The sequence below is a fragment of the Moschus berezovskii genome, chromosome 11, assembly GCF_049115385.1.
Source record: "Moschus berezovskii isolate FMDL1 chromosome 11, NW_MosBer_1.0, whole genome shotgun sequence".
Taxonomy (NCBI): domain Eukaryota; kingdom Metazoa; phylum Chordata; class Mammalia; order Artiodactyla; family Moschidae; genus Moschus; species Moschus berezovskii.
This window is the reverse complement of record NC_142470.1, coordinates 1,103,326-1,114,064: the sequence shown is the minus strand read 5'-3', so window position 1 is coordinate 1,114,064 and position 10,739 is coordinate 1,103,326. Positions and strand designations below refer to the sequence as shown.

Sequence of the window (10,739 nt, the reverse complement as noted above, 5' to 3'; positions counted from 1 at the left end):
TCTGAGCGTGCCCATCCTCGGGGCGGCCCTGGGCTTCCTGTCCTCTCTCCTCTGCCCACTCAAGCCCCTGGGGGCCTGGCTCATGAGCCCAGCTCCGGGCTCAGCCCCGGGCACCCTGCCCCGCTCCTTCCCTTTGGATGGGCCCCTGGGTCTCGGGGCTGCCGAGTCCTAGTGTGACCCACAGCTTTGCTGCAGGGTCAAGGTGGCAGTCCCCTGCCTTGGGTGAGCGGGCCTCCCCTTTAGCTGGCCAGGCCTGTGTGAGCCTTTGTGGCCTTGGAGGTGGGGAGGCCGTTCTGCGTCGGCCAGAGGCCAGGGCTGCAACCTGGGTCACCACTGCCTTGGTGCCCCGGGACACTCCTGGACACCTGGCCCCTGCTCTGCTCGCCGTCCTGATGGGTGGGGAAACTGAGGCAGGGCAGCTCCCTTGGGCGACGCGGCTGGAGGCCCTGGTGCCCAGGTAGCCTGGCTCTGCCTTCACCCTGACCTGCTCGCTGTCTGGTCCTGGGCTTGGGGGCCTGGGCATGGTGGGAAGGGGTGGACAACGGCAGCCCACAGCTTGTGGAGCGTAAGCAGGACGGGGTCCCTGAGGCCGGCCCCGCCTGGCCATGCAGGGTGGGTGTCAGGGCAGGTGTCAGGGCGGGAAGGCGCCCATCCAGTGGAGAAGCTGCGAGCAGAGGAAGCGGTGGGTGGCCAGCCGCTGCCGGGTGTCCGTGGAGGGGCAGGGGCCTGGGCGACCCCAGCACTGCCTCCCGCGGGGCGTCTGTCTCCCGCAGCCCCCTCTGCAGGCAACAGCCTCTCCCACCCACGCCTTGCAGCCCCTCCAACACTCCCCCCACCCGGAAGTGGCCCTCACCTGGCTCTGTGGTCCAGGCCTGTGGGGCGTTGACCCACTTGTCCCGAGACCCATCAGAAGGAGCTTGAAGACAGCTGTGAGCCCTGGGAGGGAAGCCTGGCCGTGTGTGTGGGCCTGGGCTTGGCAAATCCGTCCTGGCAGCCCCTCCCTGGGGGGGAGACATGGTCCTGGCAGCCCTGCTTGGGGGTGGGGGGGGTCTGTCCTGCTCTCAGGCCCCCAGGCAGGCCCCACCACGGTGCCCACTGTCGTCCCTAGACCGGGAAGGGGCTGGCATGGGCTGCTGTGGTCCAGGTCACCCCGCCCCGGGGCTGTGGGCATCCTGGGGCCTGGATGCCCGCCCCTGAGTGGCTGGAGGCCAAGTCCACGGCCGTTCTCTCGGGGGTTGCACCCCCACCCACCCTCCGTCCTGCTATAACCCTGCCCAGGGCTCGGCGCGGAGCAGCAGCTCAATGGGGGCCAGGCTGCTGGGCGCCCTCCTGGGCCTCGTGCTGGCCCAGCTGCAGACGACCCCGCAGGGCCTGGATCTGCAGAAGGTGCTCGTCTTCCTCGGGGCGGTGGGCCTGGGCTGAGAGGGCCCTGAGGTGCCAGCTCCTCCAGCTCTCCTCTCCCTCGGCTGAGATGGGGCGGGCGCGCGGGGGCCCCAGGACCCCTGGGTCTGAGCTCAGCCCAGCCTGGAATCCCTGCTCCTGGCCAGTGGGGATACGGCGAGTACCCAGGGCTGGTGGGGGTGGCCCCCTCCCCGGGGCCTCTCCTCAGCCTGGCTGGCTGGTCCCCTGAGGGGGTCTCTGGGGTGTGGGGCTCGGGGTGGCAGTCTCCTGCTCCCGGATTGGTGGGCTTCCTGCTCTGACCTCTGACCCCGCAGGCAGTGGGAGCAGAGGAGGAGGCCTTCCCGGGGCAAGGACCCTGGTGGGAGCGTTCGGTCTTCTTTGTCTGAGCTCCTTCTTTGACCAGCCTGGGCCAGCAGGCTCAGAAACAGCTGGTGTTTGACACGGATTTGCTTCTCTTGCAAAAAATGATCAGTTTTTAAAAGCTTCAGAGGGAAGGTCTGGGCCCCAGCGGTGGCTTCTGAGGCGGGCGCTCGGTCCTCCGGCATGGCCGTGCAGAGCCGGGCCTCTCCCATGGGGCAGAGCTGCTGGCCAGCCCCCCCGGGGGCCTTCACGTCCAGCCGGCCCATTCCCTGCCCCATCTCTTGGGCTCTGACCACCGCTGCCTCTGCTCAGGGGCAGGCACCACAAGGCTCCTCAGAGACAGGGTGCCAGCCCTGCAGCAGCTGCAGACAGGCCTGTGGGGACCCCGCAGAAAGCCCGCCGCCTGCTGCTTCCCTGACCTTTCAGAGTCCGCCTATTCCCTGCCTGGGAGGTCTAGGGAGAGGGGTCTGCCTCCGGGGGTCCGGTTCGGCTGTCCGAACGGGCTTGGCTCCGGTCCTTTCTCTAGATGGTAGGATTCTGGTGGGAAGCTGGTGTGGCCTCCAGAGAAAACTTGGCACTGAAAACCCCAAAGAGGCTGGAGGCCTTGTTCCTGACCTTGAGTGGGGAGACGCTGACTGTGACGGTCGCCTACAACAAGTAAGCGGCCTGGCCCCTGGGTCAGGGAGGCTGCAACGGTGGGCGTGGGGCGTGGGCGCTACTGTCCCTTGGGGTCACCAGTCTTCCCGGGGTCCTCCTTGACCCTCCCCTGAGACCGGAGCCCAGGCCCCAAAGCTGCATCCTCTCCCAGATGAAGCAGGGCATCTTGATGTGGCCCCGTGGGTTTAGGACGGGAGGAGGACTCGGCGGTGGGTGGCTCTCTGAAGGGCACAGAGCCCTTGGGCGAGAGGCCAGCACGGCCCCCTTGCTCCAGGCGCTCCTGGGGACAGCACGCCTACCCCCTTGCCGGGAGTGGGCCCCGGGAAGGCACACAGGCCAGCATTTTCTTACTGACCGCTCTGGTGCCTTTCAGCTCAGGAAGTTGTCAGACTGAAGAAATAGTGAGCTCAGAAATGAACGTTTTGGGGAAATTTGTGTTTCCTGGTAAGAGCTGCTTGCTCGGGCCCCACGCGCCAGTCCCTCTTGGCCTGGCTGTTCCACACGCTGTTCCCTGCGCTGCTCAGGCCCCAGGCTACAGTGCTGCCCCCAGCAGACCAGTCATCCTGCCAGGGCTGCTCCCGTTCCCCCGACAGGGTCCCGGCCGGGTCGGGGAGAATGGAGTCAGGCCCTGTCGACCCTGACCTCCCAGGCCAGCCCACCCAAGGGGTGCCCGTCCGCCCAGGCCGGTCCCCCCCGCTTGTCCATGCAGGCCGCCGGGAGATCCACGTGATGGACACGGACTACGAGCAGTACGCCATCCTGCGCGTGTCCCTGCAGTGGCAGAACAATGAGTTTTACGTGTTCAAGTATTTCAGTAAGCCGCCCCGGGGTGGGGACTGGACCGCCGCGGCCCCCAGGGAGCCCCTGGCTCAGGCCCGCATGCCCCCACAGCTCGCAGCCTGGGCGGCGAGTGTGAGCCCGGGTTCCTGAAGTTCCGGGAGCTGACCACAGACATGGGGCTGTACCTGGTGGGCCGGCACGGTGAGCTCCAGGCCTTGGGGTGGGCTCTGGGCCGGGGGCCTGCAACGGCGGGGGGCTGGGGCTGGGGGCCGGGCACGCATCCTACGTGCAGGCCCTCACGCTCTCCTGTCCCACAGGGAGGTGCGCCAGGCTCCTGAAGGAGGTGAGTCTTCACCCCTGGCTGAGTCCCGGCCTGACGGGAGTCCCAGCTCACTCTAGATCCCAGGGCCTCCAGGGTGCTGACACCAGGCTGCCCGGAGTGGGCCCTGGAGGCTGGGGCGGGCGGGGCAGGGGAGGCTGGCCTTGTCTGGGCTTCCATCTGCTGGGGGGCACAGCCCGTGTCAGGCTCCCGGGTCCCCCACTGTGCTAACTCTTCAGCTGCACGGCCCCCTCTGTCTCAACAGCTCCAAGAGACGGGACTGTGACCCCACTTTGCAGGTAGAGAAACTGAGGCCCAGGCCACTCAGCTAGGACACCCACCCCTGCCTGGTTCCCTCGGGTTCGGACAGCGCCCTGAGGCCTTGCCCTTCTCAGTTGCAGGAGCTGACCTAAGGGAGCCCCCACCGGGATGCTTGGATCCCCGCCCACCCGGCCTCCCTGAGCTGCCAGCCCTGGGGGGCCACCTGCAGCTGCTAAGCCCGAATAAACTCTAAGCTGAACCCATGGTCCCGTCTTTCCCTGGGAGGCGAGGGGTGAAAGGTGGGCTAGTGGGGTCAACAAACTTTCAGCAGCTGCCCCGGAGCCTCTGCCGTGAGTGGCAGGCTGAGCTGAGACCGTGAGGCCCTGCTCTACCTGCGGGGCCCAGGCACTCTGCTGCCCTGGGAGCTGGGGCCCCCGCGTCCCTTTGGCACTCCGCAGGCATCTCTCCCCCCGTCCGCTCCCTGCCCTCGTCTTCTGTTTCCTTCTCCCTGTCTTTGCCCCTGCCGCTCCCCCAGCCCTCTGGCCTGGCTGCTGTCGGCCACCGACGGGAGGCCCACACACGGTGTCTCTGCCAGGCGGACGGCTGACACTTGGAGGTGGGGTGCAGTCAAGGGCCATGAGGGCAGCTGGGGTGACGCGGTGGCTGCCCACCTGCCGGGTGGACCTGGACAGGTGCCTTCCGCCCCTGCTTGTGAAGCTGTTCACCCGTGAGATGGAGAGACGCTGTCCCCGCCACGGGGAACGGTTCCGTGGGTGAAGGGCCAGGGGAGCCGCCTAGGGGGCTGCTGATCGGCCTGCAGGGCTGGTGGGGTCAGGACATCCCGGCTCACGCCTCACTGCCCACAGCTGGTGGGCTACAGAGTCAGCGTCTCGTGGGCGCCCATGTCCTTGGTCCCACCCTGTTGACCTGGGCCCCTGCCTGCGCAGCTGGCGGGCACACACCCATGTCCAGAGGTCGCCTGAGGCTCCCAGGCGGGCTGCGGGCTGGGTGCCGGGGCCTCAGGCCACCCTGGGTGCTGCTGAGGGCTCCTGCTGGAGCCTTGTGGGCAGCGGTTGGGTCCCGCTGCCATGAGGGGCCCCCGCTGCCATCCGCCCCCTGCACACGCATCCCCAAAGTGCAGAACGTGCCACCTCCTGTCCTGCCCCCTCACCATGGAGCCTCACGCTGCCCTCTGGCCTCCCGTGTGTTGTCTGGGGACCCTGGGTGCTGCCCTCTGGGGGCCTGGGGCCCAGCCTGCAGGGCAGCCGACTGGCCAGGGCGACACCAAGTTCCGGGGGCGGAGGCCCCTCAGCCCTGGCCCAGCCGATGGGCAGGCAGTCTGCTTAATGAAGCCAGCCTGTGCCTTTGCTGACGCCCACGGGGAGGGTATAAGCCCAGATTGGGCCCGAGGACCGTGTCCTGTGGCTTTGAGGAGCTGGCCCCAGCCCCTGCCGGTCAGACATGAGGGGCAGCTTGCTTGCGGCTCTGCTGGGGCTGCTTGTGGTGCTGGCGGCTGGCAAGGAGGACTTGGGCCTCCAGAACTTCAACGCAGCCCAGGTGGCGGCGTCAGGGCACCTGGGGGGCCCCTGGCGACACGCTACCTCTAGAGCCCCTGCCAGCTCCAGGCGTGCGGGGCCCAGGAATTCCCCAGACCACTGTCCTGCTGGGCTGGGGGAGGCCCTGATCCCAGCAGCAGGCCCCCCCCCAAGGCAGTCCCCCTCCAGCTTGCTGTCCCCCCAGTTCTCAGGTATGTGGTACGAGATTGCCTTGGCCTCCAACCTGGAGCACCAGAGCTTGTCCCCACGGCGGAAGGTGGGGGCCGTGATAGTGGAACAGAATGGGCCCCACCTCACCCTGACCTCCGTGACTGACCAGTGAGTGCTACTGGCCTTCTGGGTGTCACACAGCCCCCCTGGCGGGACAAGAATGGGGTGGGGGAGGAGGGTGCTGGGGTCCCCAGGGCAGAGCGGAGGCACGAGGCTTCCGTTCTCTAAGGTGGCTTCCTGAGGTGGGCGGTGCCTGGACGTGGAGCTGGGCAGGGGCCCACTGGTCGGGGGGCTCCCTGGTGGTCTCAGAGCTGCCCCTTGTCCAGAGCAAGGCGCGGTGGGGGTGGGCAAGGGTGGGCTGAAAGCACCTGCCCTCTCCAGCATGAACCGATGCATGAAGGAGAAGAACCAGGCTGTGAGGGGGAACGCCCCCGGGAAGTTCAAGCTCCGTTCAGACTCTGGTGAGGAATGCAGCCGGCGATCACCCCTTCCTCACTCCCTGCCCCAACACCCTGCGCAGCCCGGAGGCCAGGGCAGTGCCCAGCAGCCCGGAGTCCTCAGCCCCATCCTCCACGCGGCTGGGAGCCGCTGGGGACACTTTGCCCCACTGCACATAGCCCTTGCTCGGCCACCCTGGCCCTGAGGGTCTTCCCGTGGGGACGTGGTCGCCCAGAGCCCTCGGCCTGAGCTCAGTGCCCAGCCTGCACAGAAGCTGCCCAGCCCCCGCCGGGGCCACCCGCACCTCTTCTCTGCAGCCTCCGATGAGACTGATCAGGGGGCCTCTGTCCTGGCCAGTGGGGCTCCCTGCCCACCCTCTTCAGGAAGCTCCCCTGGGGAGCCCAGAAGGCCTGCTGAGCCCCTGTGTGTACTTTCCAAGGTGGGTACGCGGCCCATGGGAGGCATCCCCCCACAGCTGGGAGTCCTGTGTTTGGTTTGTCCCAAGGAGGCAAAGAGGTCATTGTGGTGGCCACGGACTACAATTCCTACGCCATCATGAACATCGTCCTGCACAGAGGCGGGAAGCCCAGCAGCGTGCTGAAGCTCTACAGTGAGCCTGCGGCCTCCTGCTCCAGCCCCTGCCCGGCCCAGCCTGCGGGGAGGGGGCAGGAGAAGCCTAGGGGGCAGTCGGGTGGGGGCCCGGGGCAGGTGGGGCAGAGTGGGGACTGACTGGGCGGGGAGGGCCCAGGGCCTGCAGGGAGGGCGTCCCTGGGGGCCCCAGCCAGCCGCGCCCCCTTCCTCGCAGGCCGGACCTTGGAACACAATGAGAAGGCCACAGAAGAGTTCATGGAGAGAGCTGTGGAACAGGGGCTGTCAGCCTCGGACGTGCAGCTGCTCACCAAGGACTGTGAGTGTCGGGCCGGGGGCCGGGGCCCAGAGCCCGGGAGGCCTCCTTCCTGGGAACCGCCTCCCCATTATCCCACCGTCTCTTCCCCACAGTGACCTGTGTGAACCTCCTGTCTTAGGTGGTGAGTCCCCTTTCCCGCCCCGAGGCTGGGGCTGGGTCCCCAGGCCTCCCCGTCACAGCTGGAAGAGGAGTCTGGGGTCCCAGGGACGGAGAGCTGACTCCGGGGCGGGTGGAACTGGGGCTTCCCAAGCGTCTCCTGTCCTGGGCCAGCCCGTCCTGTGGCTGCAAAGCCTGAGCTGAGAAGGGCCCGGGCGCCTGTTCCCCGCCCAGCCCCGCATGCTGCGCCAGCCCACAGGGGGTGCACCAGGCTCCTGAAGGAGGCGAGTCTCCGCCTGGGCTGAGTCTCGGCTGACAGGAGTCCGTGTTCACTCTAGCTCCCGGGGCCTCCAGGGTGTTGACGCCAGGAGGGGGCCTGGAGGCAGGGGCAGGCTGGCCTCATCTGGGTTTCCACCCAGCAGGGTCCTGCCGGGGGTCACAGGCCCTGTGGACCCTGCGTGGGGCTCCCGGGTCCCCCACTGTGCTAACCCTTCAGCTGCATGTCCCCCTCTGTCTCTACAGCCCCAAGAGACGGGACTGTGACCCCACTTTACAGGTAGAGAAACTGAGGCTCAGGCCACTCAGCTAGGACGCCTACTCCTGGCTGGGGCCCTCGGATGAGGGCGGCACCCTGAGGCAGGATCTGACCTAGGGGAGCCCCGCCCCCCACCGGGGTGCTTGCAGCCCCGCCCACCCAGCCTCCCTGGGACACCAGCCCTGGGGAGCCACCTGCACATACTCCACCCGAATAAACTCTACAGCCTAACCCATGGTCCCGACTTCCCTGGCGGGCAAGGGGTGGCGGGTGGGCTGGTGGGGTGTGTGTCCCGTGACTGCTCTCCACAGCAGCAGACCTGACTCTCGGGAGGTCTGGGTTCACCGTGACCATGGGGGACACCTGCCCCTGGGTGGGCTCCTCCCGCTGTGGCTGAGACAGCTGCAGGCAGGCCGGCTCCCGCTGTTCACCTTTCCCTTCTGCCGGCCAGTGCTGCTCAGCGCCTGCGGCCCGGGCTGCCCCGGGCCCTTCTGGTCTCTCCTCTGGCCCCCGAGAGCCCGCGGCACCCCCGGGCCAGGCCCGAGCTGAGCTCCTCCCAAGTGGAAGGTGACCACGGCTGCCGCATGTCTATCTTCACCTGGCTCCCTGCTGCCCTGAGCTCAAATCTGTGGGCCTTAGGTCCAAGGCCCTCGGTCCACAGCTGCCCCGCCCCCGGCCCCCTGCTGGCTCCACCCCCTATCAGCCTGGTCTCCCTCAGAGCCTGGGGGCACCCCCACAGTGACCACACCTTCCTTCTATCGGCTGGGGCAGGCAGAGAATGTGGGTGGGCGTCCGCCCCCTGCCCACGTGCAGAGCAGGCTTCTGAGCATGGCTGAGGGGCTGGTGGGGCCCATCCGGCCAGAGAAGAGAGACCCTGCTGATCCCAGCGGGCCACCAGAAAGCCCGCAGGAGTGAGGACCACCCTCGAGGGGAAGGCCTTCCTGAGACTTACCATAGCAAATCCTGAGACGGGTCCAGAAAGACGCGCAGGGGGACCTGGGGAGCACCTGGCCTTTCCCCCAGACCTGTCTGGCCAGAGCTCGGGGGAGCAGGGCCATCTGCCTCAGCTGGACCTCCCGATAGAAGGCTCTAGGACGTCTGCTCGGGCTGCCGTAACACAGAACCCGCTGAATGCGGTACAGCAGCAACAGGGGTTTCTTCTCTGGAGGCCGGAAGTCTGAGGTCAGGGTGATAAGAGCCTTGTGTCTGGCGAGGGCCACCACGACGGCCTGTGGACGGCAGCTTTCCCATCGCACCCTCTTCTCTGCACGCGTGGGGACAGGCCTCTGCTGTCCTTCCCTCTTCCAAGGGGCCCAGCCCTACGGGTTGGGGTCCCACCCTTACGACCCCACTTCACTTTCACCCCCTGGAAGGCCCCAAAGGAGTTGGCCAAATACATCCTGTGCAGCAGGAGGGCTTCAGCACGGGAAGGGGGCGGGGACAATTCAGAGGGCAGTGACAGAGATGGGGGCTCCCAGCACGTGTCCCCAGTGCCAGCCAGCACAGAAGTTACTGCACAGAGAAGTGGGAAAATGCAATCTATGGTTGAAAACAAGGAGTTAGTAAAAACTGGGGCTTCCCTGGTGGCTCAGACAGTAAAGAACCTGCCTGCAATACAGGAGACCCAGGTTCAGCCCCTGGGTCAGGAAGAGTTCCCGCAGCAGAGAATGACAACCCACTCCAGTATTCTTGCCTGGAGAATTCCACGGATAGAGGAGCCTGGCTGGCTAGAGTCCAGGGGGTCACAAAGAGTCGGACATGACTGAGCGACTAACACACACACACAATTAAAAGTGGTGCCGAGAAGAGCCAGGGCTGGGTTTGGAAGAGGAAGGTGAGAAGCCGGCTTCACTCTGAGATTTCCCCGTTTCCATGTGGGTGACGTCTCCACCATCCGTCAGTCTAGTCCTTTCTCATAGCCTCGATTTATCAACCAACTGATTGCGCTACTTATCAACCTGTCCATTTCTCAGTTTATCTATGAATTATCATCTGTTATATCTATCACAGATGTTTCTTTCTGGGTGCATGCCTGCTCAGTCGCTCAGTCGTGTCCACCTCTTTGCGACCCCGTGGACTGTAGCCCATCAGGCTCCTCTCTGTCCATGGGGATTCTCCAACAAGAATACTGGAGCAGGTTGCCATGCCCTCCTCCAGGGGATCTTCCCAACCCAGGGATCGAACCCTCGTCTCCTTCATTGGCAGGCGGACTCTTTACTGCCGAGCCAGAGAGGAAGCCCATCTTTCTTTCTAATAGGGTAAATTCAGGCAAACTGAATTCTGTAAATCCATCTGGTTGAAGACTTTGAAGTTATATGCTTAGAAGCCAGCAAAGCACTTCCTGTTGATGAAACATTTTTTTATCCTTTTGTCCCAAAGGTTGTTTTTCCCACTCTTTCGTCATTTCCCTGGTGGCTCAGAGGTTAAAGCGTCTGCCTGCAATGTGGAGACCTGGGTTCTATCTCTGGGTCAGGAAGATCCCCTGGAGAGGAAATGGCAACCCACTCCAATACTCTTGCCCGAGAATCCCGTGGACGGAGGAGCCTGGTGGGCTACAGTCCACGGGGTCGCACAGAGTCGGACACGACTGAGCGACCTCACTTTCTTTCTCATTTCTTACTTCATGTATTCATAGTCTCTCCATTTTTTCTTATTTATGCTGGTCAATTCCATTATTTTTAAAAAATAATACTAATGATTCTGTTAATAATCCTGTAAATTAATGGAAAAATTGTGTTCATCTTCTCAAGGATGAGGACTTTTTTTAACTTTCGGGCTCCCAGGCGCGGGGTCCTCACCACCCCGAGGACCGATCCAGGGGTCGGGCACACTGCACAGACCCGAGGATGGGCTGGGTGGCCCTCCGCCCGCACCGCTCCTGCTCCGAGGCAGCGGCGGCGGCCCACGCTTTCCTTTGCCGGGCTCGTGCACTAGCTCCTTCCTCCTGTGACCAAAACCTGCGCGTGGAGCATGCCCAGTCCTGCTGGCCACTCCCCTGGGTGAGGATTTTGATCCATTAGTTACATCTGCTGTTCTGTAGTCCCTATTTGTTATTTCCTTCTCCGTGAAGTCCTGTGGATTATATTGTTGTCCTTTTAATTTTATTTTTTCGCTCAGTCATGTCCGGCTCTTTGCGACCCCATGGACTGTATGGTCCATGGAGTTCTCCAGGCGAGAATACTGGAGTGGGTGGCCTTTCCCTTCCTTCTCCAGGGGATC

At 64.8% G+C, this 10,739-nt stretch overlaps 2 protein-coding genes across 2 annotated transcripts; both read left to right on the top strand.

Moving 5' to 3' along the window:
- The first annotated feature begins 969 nt into the window (after positions 1-969).
- LOC129539660 (epididymal-specific lipocalin-8-like) lies at positions 970-3,955 on the top strand. The gene is made up of 7 exons (XM_088841702.1): positions 970-1,386; positions 2,288-2,418; positions 2,792-2,862; positions 3,128-3,232; positions 3,310-3,399; positions 3,516-3,541; positions 3,817-3,955. The coding sequence occupies exons 1-7, from the start codon at positions 1,303-1,305 to the stop codon at positions 3,847-3,849; spliced, it is 540 nt and encodes a 179-aa protein (XP_088697828.1). The 5' UTR covers positions 970-1,302; the 3' UTR covers positions 3,850-3,955.
- Positions 3,956-5,239: 1,284 nt separating this feature from the next.
- LOC129539852 (epididymal-specific lipocalin-5-like) lies at positions 5,240-7,007 on the top strand. Its single transcript, XM_055400844.1, has 6 exons — positions 5,240-5,335; positions 5,519-5,652; positions 5,926-6,005; positions 6,488-6,592; positions 6,788-6,889; positions 6,982-7,007. Exons 1-6 carry the CDS (start codon positions 5,240-5,242, stop codon positions 7,005-7,007), a joined length of 543 nt encoding a protein of 180 aa, XP_055256819.1.
- The last annotated feature ends 3,732 nt before the right edge of the window (positions 7,008-10,739 follow it).